Raw genomic sequence first — 20,886 nt, forward strand, 5'->3', positions numbered from 1 at the left:
CAGTGAGAGATCATATACAGTCAACCAGTAGAAAAAGCAGCAGGGCATTTTGAAGTGCTGTAAATGACAAATTTCAGTAAGGAATGTTGTACAGTATATGGATCCCATTGTTGTCAAGTCAAACATTTGAAGACCTATTGGCCAGATTTCCAAGTCTCATTTAGAAATGTCTTTGTATGAAAAATAAGTGACAAATGCCAATTGTCATAGCCTGTTGTAAAAGTTCTATGTGGAACTGCTGTTTCTTTTTATTGTCTGTCATGATTGTCACTCCTATCTCCAAACATCCTCTTTTTTGGCAATGCATTAAGACACCCTGGTCTTCTTGCTCTCCATCACCAGATGTCCTTTTTATAATTTATTTTTCTTTATTGCTGAGGAAGGCACCACAAAAAGAGAGCAAGCCTTTTAAAAAACTATAATCTGGAGTCATTTAAATTCACTGCAGCCACTCTTCTTTGTTTATTAGGTGGTCATTTGTGTCACCAATTCTTTTGTATGAAAAATAAAAATGAAAAGACTTCCGCCTGGGATTAGTGCCTTTCTGACTGCTACACCTACATTTTCAAAATAATGTGGTCTTTTGTTCCCTGCCAAGGAACCACTTTTCCTATCTCAGTTGACCAGACTGACTTGAGGATGCAGTTTGGCGCATGAATAAAATGGGACACAACGTTCATTGCAATTTTATTTTTTAAAAATGAAATATTCAAAGTACTTTTCTTTCAAATATTGACACATAATGTTTAACTTTAAGTATTTACAGCACGTTGTTGTGATGCTCTTGTAGAAAAATGCATGCTTCTGGCCTGAAAGCCAGAGCAAAATGCAAAGGACCATTGAACTGCAGCCAGAGAACACGAACCTGTACAGTATCCAGTCACTTTTCAGCACAGGAGAGCAGGAATACAAAATTGGAACCTATTATTTCCTAGCAACATGGCTCAGGCCATTATAACACAATTTTTAGTATGATTAGAACTTCTAACTGTTGTTACATAGAAACTGAAAATCTTGGCATACACTGTAAACGTCTTTACTTTTCATGTGAAAGTAAGCAGCTAAAAAGAGTACTTTTCTGACATAAATGCTGCACTTCTCTTTTTCACTCTTTCTCTTACTTATACTTTTGCCAGAAGAACAGTAAAGATTTTGACACTGTCATGATTCATACACGTAAAATATTTTCAAGGACACAATCTGATATACTAACATTTATTTAAGAGGTTAAAGTCCACCACTAAATCTAAGGAAAGATTTTTAACTGCTAAACACATTTCCTTTGACAAATAATGTAAGATGACAACTGCCAAGACAAAATCCACAGCAAGTTTAACTCTAAGTATGTTCAGTTACTGTTACGAAGCAATTTCTTCTTATACACAGTAGTATATTTGGTCCTTAGCAGCTTTCACATGAAGGAAACATTGAAATAAGTCACTGTTTTGTTGTTGAATTAGTTCTGTTTTTGTTTTGTTTTTCTTTCTTTTTTTGCCATTTTGCTCTTTTTTTTTTTTTCCCAGAATAAAGAACTCTACAGAAGGCTGTGGAAGAGCAGTCTGAGATCTGAAATACTAGGCAGGTTGCTATGTATATGAGTTCCTCAAGAAAACAAGAATGATGCATCCAATCTGTAACCATATTTCCCTATAAGCTATAATATACTCCATTCTCTCCAATTTTTCTTTAAATACTTATTGATTATACTTCTGCTTTCATTGCAATTGAACTAAATTGCCCTTAACACAAATCTGCAGAAATGCAAAAACTTTGCCTGGACTCTCAGGTAAAGTTGCTTTGGGAACAGGTCTAGTGGGAAATAAAGATTAAAAAAATTCCAGAAATAAGTGATGGGATGCCTGTCAACAATAACGAAATTAAAAATCTAATGAAAATTATAACAGAATTTTATACCTATGTTGGTAGTATGTGAATTCCAAATTATACATTTGTCAAGTTTGGTATATTTGGTTGTGTTGTATATATAATGTTATATATATATATATATGCAGTCTATAGATTATAGATCTCCTAGATGAACTGACAATAAATGTCACTCTTATTTTATGGATTACTTTGTTGGGTTAAAAATAAAACATGTACTTATTTCTATGACAAGTGTTTTGCTGATAGAATGAATTGAACTTTATTTCTCTTTCATTGCAAAACTGTACTTCCAGTCAACAATGATTAGAGTGACAACTACAAATAGATGCATTTAACTATCTCTTAAACTTTGAACTTTTCAGCTCATGTGCATCTCTACTGCTACAGTAAAACAAATTAAAACTAAAAAAGCACAAATTGGCCTAAGGAAAAGAAGCAATTACAGAGTATTTCCTGCATTTCTCCCAGAATATTCTTCACAGGAGCGTCTAAATACAATTTTGTCATGTTAGCCTACTTGAGTGGTATATAGCTCTGTTGTGTGAGCCATCTGCCTTTTGTGCGTGAGAAATTTCATGCATTTTCTCTTCAAAGCTGCAGTGTCATCAGGAAACACGAATTGTTTTGCATTTAAACTTCAGAACTAAAACTCATTGAAAGCATTCTTTCTATCCTGCTAACAAAAAGCAATATTCTTAATATTTCCATGTTCTTATTACGAAATGCCAAAATGTTTCCCTTAGATTTGCACCTTCTTAGTGCTAAAAACCGTTTGGTTTTGCTTTTCCTCTTGAAAATGTTAGGAGTAGTAAAGAGAAAAATAATAGTTCAAGGTAGTATTAAAACCACAGCTGTAAGTGATAAAAAGTGCCTTTCCTGAATATAATACAAATATAACTTTAGGTAACCAAAGGCACAAACTAACTAAATATACATATTACAAACTAGAATTGCACACTTCAATGTAATTACTATGAAGGAATAGCTCTAAATATTTATTTCTAATGGATGTTTAAAACAGTTTGAAAATGATACATCACTAGTGACTTGCAAAAGAGTGCAATCACTAAAAAATAGAAGCAAAATAGACACCAATATTGACACATTGGGTTAGTGATAAAAATACACCACATTTAAGAATGCACTTTTATATACAGGTAACAAATTATTTTCCCATTGACTTAAAAGGTCAGAGGTTCTAGGAATTTAAGGTCTATTTTTAGGTTGGTGTGGAGGTATTCAAATTTTCAACAAGTTTTGGAAACTTTTCACTATTCCATAGTGAATAAATACTCTACTGATAACACAAATCTAATTCAGGAAAAACCCTGTACTGGGATTTTAGTCTGGGTTAGCAATATATTGAGCTGGTATGTTTACAATTACAAAGACAAATGATGAGTTCATCATGAATTCTCTTTCTCTCTTCTTCCCCCCCATTTTCAGAGCATGTATAAATGTGTGATGATCTGAACCTCAAGTTTTTAAAAATGAAATATTTTTAACACCCCCTCCCCTACTATTTGCTGCGGTCATTTCCCTCGTCCTCATTCTTCTCTGTATAATAAGAGTCAGATTCTTAAAAAAAAATCATAACATGAGCCTGGATTCTGAATTTGCATATTTCCAATGAAACTGTCATCACAATGGAAGACAATGACCCCATATTGCATTTAGGTCTTAGCTGGAAAGAATCTAAATGGAGAGTCCATCATAAATTCTCCTTTACACATATCAAATGTTTGCTGGGTGATGCAGGGGTAGAAGCAGGCTCATAGGAATTTTCTTCTGGGCACATTTTGGTGTCATGAATTTTCATTTGAGGCAACTTGCAATTACACAGCATTTTATAAACTGCCTCTTTGTTAATGGACACAAATCTCTCAGCTCACCAAGTGGCTTCTTTACTGCAGGATTCATAAGAGATTAAAAAAAAACCTACAGTATATATTAGCATTAACCTTGGCCTTTCTATAAATTTGGAGTGATTATGGAACAAACAACCCCTCCTGAAAATAGTTCTTTTCCTGGGTGGAAAAATGATTAAATAAAATAAATGGATTACCTCACTCAGGATGATCTTTTCTAGTTTCCAACATTTGCCTGCAAATTTCATGATTTCCTTGTTTTTAATTGCTGAGTAGTATTCCATTGTGTAAATGTACCAAAATTTCTGTATCCATTCCTAATTTGAGGGACATCTGGGCTGTTTCCAGATGATGGCTATTACAAATAAAGCAGCTACGAACATGGTTGAACAAATGTCCTTGTTGTATACTTGAGCATATTTTGGACATATGCCTAGGAGTGGTATGTCTGGATCCTGAGGTAGCACTATTCCTAATTGTCTGAGAAAGTGCCAGATTGATTTCCAAAGTGGCTGTACAAGTTTACATTCCCACCAGCAATGGAGGAGGGTTCCCCTTTCTCCACAACCTCTCCAGCATGTGTTGTCACTTGAGTTTTTGATCTTAGCCATTCTGATGGGTGTAAGGTGAAATCTCAGGGTGGTTTTGATTTGCATTTCTCTGATGACTAAGGACACTGAGTGAGGTATCCCAGAAGCAGAAAGACACACCTGATATGTACTCACTTATAAGTGGATATTAGACATATAATATGGGATAAACATACTAAAATCTAAAGAAGATAAACAAGAAGGAGGACCCTGGATAGATGATCAACCCTCATTCAGAAAGGCAAAAGGGATGGACATTGGAAGAGGAAGAAAACAGGGAACAGGACAGGAACCTACCACAGAGGACCTCTTTTCTCTGCCCAGTAGGGTATCAAAGCGGATGCTGAGATTCATAACCAAACTTTGGGCAGTGTGAGGGAATCTTATGAAAGAATAGACCTGGTGTAGACAGGAGCTCCACAAGGAGAACAACAGAACCAAAAAATCTGGGCACAGGGCTCTTTCCTGAGACTGATACTCCAACCAAGGACCATGCATGGATATAACCTAGAACCCCTGCACATATGTAGCCCATGGCAGCTCAAAGTCCAAGTTGGGTCCCTAGTAAGGGGAACAGGGACTGTCTCTGAGATAAACTCAGTGTCTGGCTCTTTGATCACCTCCCCATGAAGGGTGAGCAGCCTTACCAGGCCACAGAGGAAGGCAATGCAGCCTGTCCTGATGAGACTGAATAGGCTAGGGTCAGAGGAAAGGGGAAGGGGACTTCACCTATCAGTGGACTTCAGGAAGGGGAGGGAGAAAATGAGGGAGGGAGCGGGAGAGGACTAGGGGGCCTACAGCTGGGATAGAAAATAAATAAACTGTAATCAATAAAAAGTAAATAAATAAAAAAGAAAAGAAAAGAAAAGAAATGGATTAAAGACAGAGAACTAAAATAACCACATAAACTACCGTAGTAAAAATCTAGTCTACCCCTCTGTAATTAGTTGAAATGCATTAAGTTGGAAAGGATTCACTTAACTCAATTCTGTGCATATGACTGGGAGAGATTCAATACAAAATTGTACGTTTGAAAGATGAATTTAAAATGATGAGACAGCAATTATTATGTTGGTTTTCATTTCTTTTGCACTTTAATAAAAGGTGTACTGTTTCTAGGTTTTGGCTCTTAAGAATTTCTGCAGCAGTAATTAATATGTTTACCAACATTACAGGCACATACACCTGCTAAAGCCTCTTCTATTGTACCAGAATCATACTTTTTAGTATATTACCTTTCATGGGCACAGATCATTGGGTTAGTATATAAATACTTTATTACTAATGTGAAATTATGCCCAATGCACACCCTATATATAAATGAGAAATTCCTACCCAGGTTAATAAAAGCTATGTTTACATGATGCCAATACAGCTGGGCAAATGGATAGAAAATTGAGTCAAAACAGGTTATATGAGAGAGGATACACTGACCAGCTGCTTTGGTATCATGTACACACAAGTGAAACAGCAGCTCTTGAGCCTGCTTCTTGCACCCACAGCAAAGTATGGTAGACTGAAGCCAGTAACCACACGCCAAAACACAGCACAACAACATGGCATTTACTTTTTAACAAGCAAGGAGGAAAAATCAGGGAAGGAGGGAAAACAGGTTCTGACTCCAGGAGATGGTGTTTGAAGACGTTTTAGATTTTCTTTTAAGTTCCCCATCTGGACAATGTAAAGGGGCTGGCAGTCTTTTGAGTTGCAAGGTTCACATAGTATTACACCACATTTTCAAGCAGCCTGTAAGTTCTGCCAACAGTTACATGTGAAACTTGGTGTCACAATAGAAATTGAGAGCCTTGGGTGCTTTTTATGTAGTTGAACATATGCATGGCTCAATAAATTGAAAGTGGTGCTTTTTGAAATCATTTGTTTTAGCTGTTTAAGTTAAGCTTGTGTTCTTTTAAATACTGCCACACAAGAACTAAAAATCTCTGTCATTTCTTAAAGAGTTTAAACAAACAATATTAAAATACCATCTTCTGTCACATTGAAAGGCAGTTGGATATGTTTTTCCTCCATATTTACATATACAGAGTTCTGATCTAGAAAACCAATACAATAAACCATTTGTTTTTTAAAACAGGCAGTCTTTGGTGACGCGAAGGCAGAGATTTCTTTTGTTACCTCCTGCCTATTTCACTCTGTCTCATAAAGTGAATATTATTGGCACTGTCTGAAAGTTCTAAATACTGCTCAACAGACAAGACAAAATACCCATCATACCCTTGCACCCTCCCGGTGCTCAAAAGCTGCTGCTTTTCCCCCTCTGTCCAAGCCCTAATCCCTTCTTCCCCTTCCTGTAGCCTTCTCTGCTCCTGAGTCCAGGCCTGAGCCACTGCACGCTGTCTGGCCATTTCCAGCACGTGGTTCTTTTCCTCTTCAACAGTCGTTCCATACCGGATATTGAAGCACAGAGCCCCGTGCTGCAGTTGAATGTCTGCAAACCGTCTAGTCCTCCCATTCAACACGGAAGTCATCTGAGACACAGTGACATTAACACCATTCTCCAGAATCCGCCTCCCCCCAGTATTACCAATGAGCACCAGGTCTTCCTCCAGAGACCCGAGCTTAATGAAATAGTGAGTGTCCCTCCCTTCTATAGTAAAATGCAGGTTTTCCAAGTAATGAGCATTGTTGAGAATGGCAGCAAGACGTCTGCTATCTTCATTGGCTACTCCTATAATATCAGCTGTCACTATGCCCTCCTTAACGGCAAATTTTATACCTTTGCCAAAGACAGAAGGGACAGCAGCAAACCTTGGCTGTTTCCCTCCTTCAAGGCACCGCCCCTCATTGTACTGAGGAGTCATAGGAAGCTGATCCAAGGAAATGAAATTCCTGAGCTGTTTCTGGAGCTCACACTGAATGCCCAGGATCATCTAGGAAAGAAGGTACAGTACAGGGTTAGATATCAGCTGTATCTGGTAATTATTGGAAAGGAAAGGCTAGCAAAGGTGATTCTTTCTTTAAGTTGTCACTTAGTCACTATCAAAAAACCCCTCTGTAATATGTACATCAAAGACTGGGAAAACAGAAGGCTAACGTGTAACTGATTTCTCAGTTGTCTTACATTGTGTTTTAGTTGAATGTAAGAAAATATGTTCAAACATGGTATTCCACAATTTCAGAACTACAAGAAACTTTTTTTTTTCAGCACTTATTTATGACAACCACTTTTGGAAAATGAATTCCCATTCAACAGGAATACATTTGATTTTGACCAAATTCACTCCTTCTTGCTTCCAATTTCTTCCAGTTACTTCTCTCTGCATCACACTCACAACTTGTATCCTCTTATATTTGGATATTGCATTGAGTCCAGTTAGTCCAACTGGTGTTGCACACATGCATGAAGGTATAGGGCTGTCCACTGTAGCATAGGCAACTCACCACAGGCCCCATCCTTGAGAAAAACTTTCTTTCTTTTCCCTGGCAGTCATTGAGTCCCTATAGCTTCTCAACTAGGATTGGGGCCTTGTGAGCCCCACCTCAATGCTAGAGAATTGACTAGATTGATCTTGCATAGGTCTGGTATAGACAACCAGAGTTGTTGAGAGTTTGTGAATGTAACTGCCTAACATTTCCAGAATATATCTCTTCTTCTTGTGATCTTTGTACCTTTCTTCTGTGATGTTCCTTCAGCTTTGGAGGGAGGGGCATAGAAGGAACTTTAAATAGGCTAGCTCCCTCAAAAATCACAGATCTTATACTCAACAATGTACATAACACAAATTAGATGTTATTACTGCATGTAGAGTGACACATTTATATACTTTGAGATTGAAAAAATGCGTAAAACATAGTTCCTGTTTTAAATCACTTATGATCTTATACATAACTGAAAAAAAATCTATGAAAAATATGAAAGACTTTTGCTGATCTTTTTACACATACTTATTTCTTTTCTTATTTGGGCAACTTTCAAACTTGCTAAGAAACAAAGAGAAAAGACTAATAACCCTCCTAGTATCCAATAATTTTTTAATATTTTGACAGTCTTTTAAAAACAGCATTTAGTTATAAGAACCATGTATGTACCATATATGTTTATGAAAGACATAACTCTAGAATATGTATCTACTTAGCATCTACTTTGATCCCCTGTTGAGTGGAGCCTTTCAGAGAACCCTCCCATCCTGATTTCTGTCTTCCACTGCTTCTGGTATCTATCTTGTTTGCCATTCTCAATGAGGTTTAAGCATTCTTCCTATGGTCCTCCTTCTTTCTTTTAAATTTTATTTATTTTTTATTTTTTATTAGTTACACTTTATTCACTTTGTATCCGCCATCAGCCCCTCCCTCCTCCCCTCCTGATCCTACTCTCCCACCCCCTTCTTCACACATGCCCCTCCCCAAGTACACTGATAGGGGAGGTCTTTCTCTCCTTCCTTCTGATCTTTGTCTATCAGATCACAACAGGAGTGGCTGCATTGTCATCTTCTGTGGCCTGGTAAAGCTGCTTCCCTCTCAGGGGGAGGTGAACAAAGAGCAGGCCAATCAGATTATGTCAGAGGCAGTCCCTCTTCCCATTACTATGGAACCCACTTGGACACTAAACTGCCATGGGCTACATCTATGCAGAGGTTCTAGGTTATCTCCATGCATGGCACTTGGTTGGAATATGAGTCTCTGGGAAGACCCCTGTGTTCAAATTTCTGGTTCTGTTGCTCTCCTTGTGGAGTTCCTGTCCTCTCCAGTTCTTACTATTTCCTACTTCTTACATAAGATTCCATGCACTCTGCCCAACAGTTGGCCATAAGTCTTAGCATTTGCTTTGATAGTCTGCAGGGCAGAGCCTTTCAGAGACCCTGTTTGTAGCAGCTTTATTTGTAATAGCCAGAAGCTGGAAACAGCCCAGATGCCCCTCAACTGAAGAATGGATACAGAAATTGTGGTACATCTACACAATGGAATACTATTCAGCAATGAAAAATAAGGAAATCATGAAATTTGCAGGTAAATGGTGGGACCTGGAAAGGATCATCCTGAGTGAGCTGTCCCAGAAGCAGAAAGGCACACATGGTATATACTCACTCATATAGACATGTAATATAGGATAAACTTACTAAAATCTGTACATCTAAGGAGACTAATCAAGAGAAAGGACCCTGACTAAAATGCTCAATCCCCATCCCGAAAGGCAAAGAGGAAGGTCATCAGAGGATGAAGAAAACAGGAAACAAGCTAGAAACCCGGTCCTCCTTCTTTAGGTCTGTAGATGTTAGTATGGCTATCCTATATTATATAGCTAATATCCCCTTATAAGTGAGTGTATACTATGACTGTCTTTCTGTTTTTGGGTTACCTCACTCAGATGATCTTTTATACTTCCATCCATTTGCCTGCAAATTTTATGATTTCCTTGTTTTTAATAGCTGAGTAGTATTCCATTGTGTAAATGTGCCACAGTTTCTGCATCCATTCCTCTGTTGAGGGACATCTAGGTTTCCAGCTTCTGGCTATTAGAATTAAAGCTGCTATGAACATAGTTGAGCAAATGTCCCTGTTATATGGTGGGGCATCGTTTGGGTATATACCCAGGAGTGGTATAGCTGGATCTTGAGATAGTGCTTTTCCCATTTTTGTAGAAAGGGCTAGATTGATTTCCAAAGTGATTGTACAAGTATGCACTCCCACCAGCAATGGAGGAGGGTTCCCCTTTCTCCACATCCTCTTCAGCATGTGTTGTCACTTGAGTTTTTGATCTTAGCCATTCTGGTCAGTGTAAGATGGAATCTCAGAGTTGTTTTGATATGCATTTCTCTAATGACTAAGGATGTTGAACATTTCTTTAAATGTTTCTCTACCATTTGATATTCCTCTGTTGAGAATTCTGTTTAGCTCTCTACCCCATTTTTAATTGGATTATTTGGTTTGTTATCTATCTACTTAGAATTTAATTTCCCTTAATAATTTTTGACCCAAATATTAAGCTTTTCTACCCGAATTTCAGTTTTATTTGCTTCCTTTTCCTTTTTATTTGTATCTTATTGTCCTCATGAAATCATCTGCAAACTCTTGCTTGCTTCAGTGTTCACAGTTTTTCAAGGCTTTATCCCTATAAAATGTAATATCTTTGTTTATTATACCTGTATATGTTTTTCCTTATCAAAAGTTTTATTATATTATTTTTATGTTCTAAAGGCATCATCTTTTAAATTATTGGCAGTTTAAAAATCTAATGCTTTCATATCTTAGTACAAAACTTTTCTTTATATAGAATCCATTATTGCTGTTGCTAGCTGATTTCAGAATTTAAGATGTTCAGTTCCTTTTTGCAGTGATCAAGTAAAAAAGTAATCTTCTAGTTTTTTTTTTTCTTCAAGCTCCCTTTCCTGATCCTTTTCTCATGGAAGGCTCCTTATAAATCATCCAAAAAGCCCCTCAAAGAAATAATATAAAGTATAGAATACTTTTTTTTCATAAGATATTCTTTTGTTTTTTGATTTTTTTCATTAGCTAAAATTTATACTAACCTTTCCAGGATCCCACTCTTGGGTTTTTGTGTGAAGCTGAAGAAGCTCGTAAGTTAATTCCAAGTTTTCTAAGTCTGGTTTGGGAAATCCAGGTAGCACGTTATGTAACTGGAAACCAAAAAGCTCCAACCAACTGCCAATGTCTGTGAGACAGAAAATTTAAAAGAAAAAATAAATGTTCAAAAACCATTTTCAAAATTGAAATATATGCTTCTTCTGTCAATGTTTAAACAATGGGAATATCAAGTAACCATTCCCCCGTATTTGATCCACTGTAAAACAATGTTCTTTCCCTTATGTAGAGAAATCTATTGACCTGTGGACAATCCCAGGAATAGGCTTAGTTCACTGTAATGAAACTCATAATACAGTACTGGTTTTAATACCACATGGATTGTGACACTGGATTTATTTCATGCAACATAATCCTGATTGTTTTAAGAGAGTGCTTTGGTAAGCTTTTAGGGATAAAGCATCAAAAGAGCTTAAAGGGAAAGAACAATGAACTAGAATGCAAAGGCACCATATGTGATGAAAAGTTACATCCTTTTCTTAGTCTAGAATATGAAGAGGGAAAATTTCTACAAAGGTATTAAGATTATACAATAATATGGCCAGCAGTAAGTTAGGTCAAGTTCAGTTTAATTGTATTTCATTTAAATACCTGTGGTATACTTTGCAACATCTTGAATTTTGCCAACTGGGTAGTTATTCTCAAAGGAGTAGAGGTTGAATGGTTTGGGAAGAAGGTTCAACTGTTTCCATATGTGATGATTAGGTGTTGTCCATCTGCCAGCAACAACATCATAATCCCTTTGCCCTAGATGCACTAATTTAGTAAGAAAATCATAGAGTCCTCCATGAAAACCAATGATGACCTGAAAGTCAGGGTAAGTATCATGGTAGATGTCACCATAAGGTGTATACAAAATCTCTTTTATGACCTGACCTCGACTGCTGAACACAGCTAGTGGAGTGCCTGTATTATCACAGGCTACATAATATTCTTCACCACTGCTTAGCTCCATGGCAATAAGGTGACCTTGGAGATCATAATAAAGAGATGTAATCTCTGAGCTTGTGTGGTTGTACAGATGAGTAACTCTTATAGGGTTAGCAAGGTCTGCATAAAAGAATTGGAGATGCTGTCCTAGGCTAGACTTACTGGCAACACGTCGCCCAAGCCCATCATAGTAATACTGTACAGTCCAGCCAGAAACTTTATTGTAGGCTTTCTGCAGCAGACCATTGGAATTATACTCAAATATATCATTTCCCCTCTGTCTCAGAAAACCATCTTCATCCATTTTATACTGAATTTCTCCTAGTCTAGTGATGCGATCTCGGAGGTCATATCGGAGAGGAGTAAGACGAGCACTATTCCCGTGGCTCAAAAGATTAAGGTTTCCATTTAGATCATAACTATAGCGCCACTGAGTTTTGTCATTGACAGAAACAGTTTGAAGTTGCCCATCAGCATCATATTCATAGAAGTACCTTGTGATATTGGCATCTACTCCTACTCTTATATCACATATGACCATCCGGCCCATATTATCATACTGAATAGTCATCCAGTAGGCAATTGCCTTTAAGATTTCATATTGGACTTCAATGACTTGTCCATTGGCACTGAAGATCTTGGTGTGCTTCATCACTGTCGTAGTTATAACCTGGTTTAAATCATAATTAATTACACTGAATTTCCCAAATTGTTCTGTTCTACCAGAAACATCAACATATCGGTATAGATCTATGGGTAAAGGGGTCTCATTGATTACAGCTTGCATGCTGGTGACACGAAAGTTGTTGTAACTGTAGTCAAACCGTGCATTCACAAGACCTTCTTCACTGAATCGGAAAATCTGACGTCCAATAAGAGGTCCTGTAGGAACCAAAATACAAATGAGAAAAGGGCCATCTGATAAACGAGGAATATTCACAGATTTTTTTAAATTAAGTATGATATTTTTATATTAAAAAATCATATTCTACTACAGATTGGTCTGTGATGTCTGATGCCTGGGCATATCAGTGTGTGCCTGTGTGAGTGCATGCACGTGTGTGCATGTATGTGTGTTTATAATATTAGTCACTAGACATGAAAAATATTGCATGGCATAATTTAAGAACAATTTAATTATAGAGACTATCAAAGCAATAAGCCATCCAGCAGCCTAGAGGGAAGAAATTGATATTATGTACATGCTTTCTTGCTATCATTACTGGCAAAATGTGTTCATTTTCTTTAACCTTTGCTACAAAGTCAGATGGTCAGATTTTCACAATGTCTAACATTCACATAACTGGCTTTGGGCATGTTATGAATCCAAAGGCTGAAATAAATCCCAGAGTTGTGAGTTTTGTCATCAACTGAGGCTTATAAAGGTTATTCAGGGCTTGAGTTTGTTCCTGAGCTTCATGTCTTATACATAGATCTTTGGGAAGATACAGAGGTGTATATGAACAAGTATAAGGTTAAGATAAGTACTGAAGTTGTAATTGTTTTGAAAGATGATAGAGACCAAAATATATTGTATGCTGCTAAGATATCAGCTTTCAGGTAGAACATAACATGTTTTAAATTTAGAGTGGAAAATAGTATGATAAACTTGTTTAGTCAAACATGAGTTAGCATGAGAGGCTAGCACTTATTTTATGAATGTGATAATAAAGAATATAAAAATATGGTTGTTGAAGTATAATTTCACACACTATCATAACAAACCTGTTTGCCTGTATCTGATTGTGCAGATGAATCCGTCATGCATCAGGTGTATTGTCTTAATCACTCCAGAAGACTCTTCGTATGTTAATGTGACCTGAGTGGTGTCATAGAGAATCTCAGATAGTCTTGCTTGCTTTGTGTACTTGTATAAAACTCTGCGCCCAGTCCCTAGATGCAGAGTCTGTAGCAGTCTGCCATCTCGACTGTAGTCTTGGATGAAAGAAGTGCTACTGTCTGGTGGAGTGTAGATATTACGGTAGTAGCCCACTGAAAGCATGGTTTGCAAGCTGTGGCGCACCATGCTAGGCATTGTGACTGACAGCAGACAATCTGACTGGTCATATTCAAAGATGTAACGCCGCTGGCTGTGTAAGAGAAGCATCACAGACTGAAACGAGACAAAATCAAAGTGCTGTAATTTGTACCACTAATGTTAAAGAGATTAAAAGAAATACATGTTCATCCATTTACCACAAATTTATCTAGTAATTACTATGTGCCAGTGGCTGCGGCAGATCCTGGTGGATATAGTAGTACAGAATAATGTTATTTACCTTTATGTAATTTGCAGTTTAATGGAAGAGAAAGACAAGTAACCAAGTTATTATAGTGCAGTGTGGAATGAGTTAAAATAGAGGATGTATAAATGACTTCAGGATAGTAGAGGAAGAATGGTTACCCCAGTCTTATGAGGTCAGAGAAAACTTCTTGGGGAAAGTACTTTCAAGCTGAGACCTAAATGATGACAAGGGCTGGCCAGGAAAAGTTAGGGAGATGACTAGTTCAGAAAGAAAGAGTACATCTGGCAAGGAATGCAGCTAGGAGGGTCTGAGTATTAAGGAAGCCTATGAAAGTGGCCTTTTCCCATAGACTGAAAGAAATTTTGTATGACCAGAATGTGTGTAGTTTCGGGGTAGTGAAACTGAATGGTAAGAGTGAAGCTGAATTTAGAAAATGCAGTGAGTTTTTGAGACTTGAACCCATTTGAAATAGGGGAGCCATTGTCAAGTTTTAAGGAATTTGGAGAATGGACACTTCAGGTGGGGAAAACAGGTTGTTATCTTAGAAAGGACACTTCTGTTTTATATGGGGATGGATTGGAGGGAGATAATGGGAGGACAGGGCATATCAAGTATTAACTTTGAGCCACCAAAATGTATTCATTTTATATAGTCAAAGTCTTCTTGAAAAGATGCACATTGAATATTATTGTACATGCTTTGCCATATATACTTTAACTCTTCATGTTTCAGTCTGATTTATGTTTTAATATTAAGGGAGTGAGGCCTTAAAAGTGAAGAATTTTATACCTTCCCAACACACAATAGATTTGTATTTTAGGATCAGTTATTTGTTAAAGTATAACACCTTGTATGTAATTGGTGTTTAATAAATATTTGTTGATATTACTATAATACTAAAATATTACTGTAATACTATATACTATAATACTAAAATATAGTAATATCAACAAATACTTATTAAACACCCATTACATTAGCTAGGCCTGATGTTACAGGCTACTCAGGAGGCTGAGGGAAGAAGAGGTACAAGGTCAAGGCTTGCTTAGGATACAGAGTGAGTTTAAGGCCAGTCAAAGCTACAAGAAAGTCTCTGACTCAAAATAAATTATTTTTAAAGGATTGAGAATATAGCTTACTGATAAGAGTACATGCCGAGCATGCATGAGGTTGTAAAGTCAATACCCAGCACCACAGAAAAAGAAAATCAGTATCAATTTATATATCCATTAAAACAGGCACTGCTTTAGGAAAGACTCTAATTCACCAGTACCTAAAATTCATTTTAAAAAATAATTTATTTATTTTATTTGCATGTATGTGCTAACGGCACAAATGTGGAAGACATGATTAGAAATTTCCAGAATGCAATTGCTTTGCTATCAAAATACAGTTTAGACCAATTTGGATGCTTTTTCAGCTTGGATTGGTATTATTATCAGTTTGTTCCAAAACAATGCTTTTGAGACTATCCAGTGTCCACTGCGCTACTGCAGGATAAAAAGCTATTCCTTTTTAGTTCGAATAATATAGTTGGGGGCTTGTGTTTTTGCTAGATTATTATACTATAAAAGATATCTCTGTGAAGGAAAATAAAAGGGAACAATCATGGCTGTATACTTATTTGAACAAGACTAGAAACGAAAGTAAAAAAATTTGAAAAGATACAGCATTCAAATGACCACCACCAGATGGCAGTGCAGGGCTACCTGGGAACTAAAGCCAAAAATTGTATTCAGTCTCTGCAGTAAGCCTCTGAAAGCAACTCTAAATAGCCAATTTTGTGAAAATGTGTAAAATCAAACCTTCTTATTAAATAATTATGAAACACATTTAAGTGCACTTTAAAAATGGAGCTTGTAAGAGTGATTTTAGGACACTGAAAGATTTACATTAGATATAGTACAAACCTAGCTGAACCAGTTTCCAAAATATAATTAACTTAGAGAAGTGTCATAACGCTAGGCAGAAAATTAATGGCTACATGGAGAAAAACTAAGAAATAATAATTGGTTTTCTTAATAGAGAAGAGACTATTTAAGGAACCACAGCCATTAACCAAATAATTATTTTTTTCCTAATGAGTACAAAGCCTTGTTCAAAAAACAGTATGTTTTAAGTTTCACCTAATCTAAAGAAAGTCAATTATTATTTCTTAGTTTTTCTCCATGTATTCATTAATTTTCTGGTTGCATGCTAAGTTTAAAATAACAGTGTGTCTCAACATTTGCTTTGATACCCTGCTGGGAAGAGTCTTTCATAGGCCCTCTGTGGTAGGCTCCTGTACTGTTCTCTGTTTTCTCCCTCTTCTGCTATCTATCCCATTTGCTTTTCTGAATGATGATTGAGCATCTTACCCAAGGTCCTACTTCTTGTTTAGTTTCTTTAGGTTTACAGATTTTAGTATGTTTATCCTATATTATATGTCTAATACCCACTTATAAGTGAGTGTATACCATGTGTGTCTTTCTGCTTCTGGGATACCTCACTCAGGATGATATTTTCTAGTATCCACCCCGGCAGGGTATTAAAGCAGATACTGAGATTCAGAGCCAAACTTTGGGCAGATTGCAGGGAATCTTATGAAAGAATGGGGAGATAGAAAGACCTGGAGGGGACAGGCGCTCCTCAAAGAGAGTAACAGAACTAAAAAATCTGGGCACAGGGCTCTTTTCTGAGACTGATATTCCAACCAAGGACCATGCATGAAGATAACCTAGAACCTCTGCACAGATGTAGTCCATGGCAGCTCAGTATCCAACTAGGTTCCTTAGTAAGGGGAATATTGGATGTCTCTGACATGAACTCAGTGGCTGGTTATTTTATCACCTCCCCCTGAGAGGGGTTAGCTTTACCAGGCCATAGAAGAAGACAATACAGCCAGTCCTGATAAGACCTGATAGATGAGGGTCAGATGGGACAGGAGGAGGATGGCCCCTATCAGTGGACTGGGGAGGGGTAAGTGAAGAGAAAAGGGAGGGAGGGCAGGGTTGGGAGTGGACGATGGATAGGGCTACAGTTGGGATACAAGGTGAATACATTATAATTAATAAAAAAATAAAAAAATATCAAAAAAGAAAAAGAAAAGAGTGTGATTCTGATTTTTAATTTATCATGGCGTCAGCATTGCAAGAAACTTTGCAGATGTAATGCCAGAGTATTTGGGGGTAAAGAAAAATATATTTTAAAGTTTGAACATTCTTGAAGTAATATGTTCATCAATGACTTTCCCCTATCCCGTTGAAAGAATGTGGTAGCAATGTCCATGTGAAAATATAGGATTAGAAAGAACAAAAAGAGTCCCAGAACAGCAAGTCCATGAGAAAGTACACAAAAATCCAACCTTCCTTTATTAGTTTTCTTTGAATCCAAATTTCAAAAATATTTTTATTTTCTTCTTTTTCTCTTTTCTTTTTGTTTGTTTGTATTTTGACTTACTGTCAAGTTGAAATAAGTTCTAGTTATTAGTTATTTTCATTTATCTATTTTGTGCTTTACATTAAGTTATTTCATTTAAGTGCTGCTTTTATTCAGTGAATTTATTATTTATCACTGGTGATAATAATGCCACTAAAATCAATTTCAGAATGAATTAGGAAATTATGGCAAGAATATGGATGACATCATTAGAAATCTCATGAATGCAATAATTTTATAAGTAATATTATGTATTTTGTAGGTTGGGACTTTTATACAATAGGGTTGCTTAAACAAGTGTCCATTCTGTTTAAAGGATAAATTACACATTAAATAAAGGCACAATAACTAAAAGGCTAAATGATTAGGCTTTTTTTTCACTGGTTGACAAGCAATTGGAAGTCATTGAAATTCCTCTTAACATATTATTCTTGGTCAGCAAGGTCTTATGTCTTATGAGCTTTTTTTGTTGTTTCTTTTGATCTGTTTTTTGAGAAAGGGTCACCGTAGTCTTGAATTTGTGACTCTTGCCTTTACCTTATTAGGGCTGGGAATACAGATATGTACTACCATGCTAGAGTGTTTTGCTGTTGTTGTTTTGTTTTAGGGAACTGATGCCTACTCAACATTTTATCTTATAAAAATAACCGATATGAAGCCTGGTTTTTGTGATTTTGGAAGTAAATGTGATGAAAAAAACAGTTACGTTGGAAAAGTGAGAACATACCTCCTCACTGGTGTCAAAGAAAATTACATGTGGGGCTGAATTTTAAGTTTTCAATAGATTGATTTGATATTATATAGAGAGCATATAAGAGAGAGTCTTGGGAGACCTAGATATTACTGTCTTTACACAATTACCTCAGATGGTCACACTCGGTGCTCTGGACGCTATAACCCCCTAGATGCCCCTAAGTTGGCTACTTCACAACTCACATGGAGGAGCTGTGGAAGGAATACTGTTACGTCAGTGACATCATTTTTAATATACATAAATATTTAATGTATATATAGCAAAGTTATTAGTAAACATCTTATGAAACATTTTGACTGTAGATGCTACTAAAAGTTTGTATTCAATTAATTTTTTTAATGCATTAGACACTCTGTAGACCTTAGCTATAAGATTTTCCCAGTCATCCTTTGTTGAAATCCAAAAGAGGAAAGATTTGCTCTGTGAGATGCAGATATTACCTGTGTAGAATACAGATTATACATTCTGAAAGCTTTCCCAGAAGGGAAGTACACAGGTAGGGTATAGCAGAGTACTACCACCTCTTACTTTTGCTTCCAAGCAAACTTTGCTTTATCACTTAGGCATTCTTGATGTGGAGAGTTCTTTAGCAACTGATTCTGAGAAGTAGTAAACTGGCTGTTTGATGGCGTGGGACAATGAGCACATGACTCTTTGAAAAGCAAACCTTGCGGGTTGCATCAGATGTGCACATGTTGTTCCCTTTTTGCCATGTGTGCCATAAAGTTTCGTGAACTTCTAAGAGGTACTGTGGGTACCCTTGCACTGACTACCTTGGAATTTTTTCCAGAGAGAGAAAGTATCCTTTACTTTTCTTATAAATGAATTCAGGAATGACAAATTCAATTGGAATGCCTAAATTTGGAAGAAAGTATTCTCTATTTTAGGAGGAGATCAGACTTGGCAATGGCAGATTAAGGTTAATTTTTCTTATTGTCTACTGGTAATAATCTGAGCAAAACCTTTCCTTCTGTGTAGGATCTAATGTTTAACTGTTGGTTTTTGAGGTGGGATTATACTCCTTTTCTTTGATACAGAGGCAAAGACTCCCATTATGGATGCTGGTGAAGACTTTGGTACACACAAAAGACTATTACCAGTTAGTACTCCCTGACACCATTCCCTCAGGCTAATTACTTTTGAGACTTAGTCCACAAATGTGTACAACTGGCTATGCTAAAAACAATCCTTATTTGTTGAGCAAGAGGCCTTTTATCAGAGCTGAGCTACACTAACACAGACAGTTGAAATTCACTAACTATTTTCTCCCAGAAAGAGCTCTCATAATAATACAGATACCTTTTCAAGGGGATGAACAAATATGCTCAAGTGAGTAGAAAGCTAAGCCATTGTCCTGACTTCAGTTTGAAAAAAAATACTTGGCAGAGGGTAGGGATGGGGATGTTTTCAGCTGAAAAACAGCCCATCTCTACAGGTTCACTATGGATTATTATTATTATTATTATTATTAATACAATGAAAACACAGACTTTTCTTTTACAAGTACCCTAAGTTGGGTACTTAGGGTCATCTTCAATATTCTTATTCATTTCCTCTACCACATACTTACCTTTTCTAAGTAGGTATAGCTCCAAATTTTCCCATCAGCCCAAGTTCTGGAGATTATTTTTCCACTCTGATCATATTCCATCTTTTCATTCCAGGTTCCTCTTTGAATAAATGTGACTAACCCTGAAGGTGAATATGTGATGTTCACTTCATTATATCTGCTTACAGGAGACCAAAGAATAGGTCGGCCAGTCTGGTCATAAAGAATTCGAAGGGTGAATTTTCGGTGGTCATCATAGATCTTCCCTGTGCGGGTCATATGGTCAAAATCAATGGAAAGGAGGTTTCTGTTATGGGCCTACAAAAAGAAAGATGAAATACATTTGATGTTCTACTTTGGTTTATCTATCTATCTATGTATCTATATATCTATATATCTATGTATGTATGTATGTATGTATGTATGTATGTATGTATGTATGTATGTATATCTATCTATCTATCTATCTATCTATCTATCTATCTATCTATCTATCTATCTATCTATCTATGTGAGACAGGGTTTCTCTGTGTAGCCTTGGATGTTCTGGACTTTCATTTTAGAACAGGCTGGCCTCAAACTCATAGAGATCCAACTGCCTCTGCTTCCCCTGTGTACTGGGATTATAGGCAGGCACCAATGCACCCAGTTACTGCTTTGATTCTTAATCTAGTGCATTCACAATCCTGAAGTCTTTCTGATTCTTCAGTGATCGAGACTCTCTCAACTCTAATTTCCCATCGTTTCACATTCTTCATCCAACAGTTATCTGTTATCTTTATTTCCTCACCATAGTGTACTGTCCTGGAGGGACAAGGCTATGTTTTACTTTTTGGAGAAGTGCCTGGTATAATCTTGCCCTTATCAAATGGCTGACTATTGTCTTTCTTCAACTAAAGACTCAATTGAGCAACCACATTTTCCATTCATTACACAATCTTATTTTACCTAACTTATATGAGTTACAGTGAGGATTCCTGGCTTATTTCACCCTTTGTAAATAAATGGCTAGTCAGGAAGAAAAAGAAGATAATGAGTTCGATCAGACTCATAAAGGGTTGGTTGGTTTGGATTTTCATGATCATCT

At 36.7% G+C, this 20,886-nt stretch overlaps 1 protein-coding gene across 1 annotated transcript in view; it reads right to left on the reverse strand.

Moving 5' to 3' along the window:
* Nucleotides 1-6,288: 6,288 nt before the first annotated feature.
* The window catches only part of Tenm1 (teneurin transmembrane protein 1), a 1,167,432-nt gene continuing 1,152,834 nt past the window's right edge, over nt 6,289-20,886 (reverse strand). Inside the window, exons 29-33 of the mRNA XM_055612144.1 lie at nt 19,821-20,117; nt 13,559-13,946; nt 11,495-12,715; nt 10,831-10,973; nt 6,289-7,233 (exon numbers count right to left, since the gene is read on the reverse strand). Of these exons, the coding sequence (XP_055468119.1) occupies nt 6,475-7,233; nt 10,831-10,973; nt 11,495-12,715; nt 13,559-13,946; nt 19,821-20,117 (2,808 nt within the window). The 3' untranslated portion in view covers nt 6,289-6,474. The remainder of the gene's footprint in view (nt 7,234-10,830; nt 10,974-11,494; nt 12,716-13,558; nt 13,947-19,820; nt 20,118-20,886) is intronic.

The sequence above is a fragment of the Psammomys obesus genome, unplaced genomic scaffold (assembly GCF_907164565.1).
Source record: "Psammomys obesus unplaced genomic scaffold, mPsaObe1.curated_primary_1811, whole genome shotgun sequence".
NCBI lineage: Eukaryota > Metazoa > Chordata > Mammalia > Rodentia > Muridae > Psammomys > Psammomys obesus.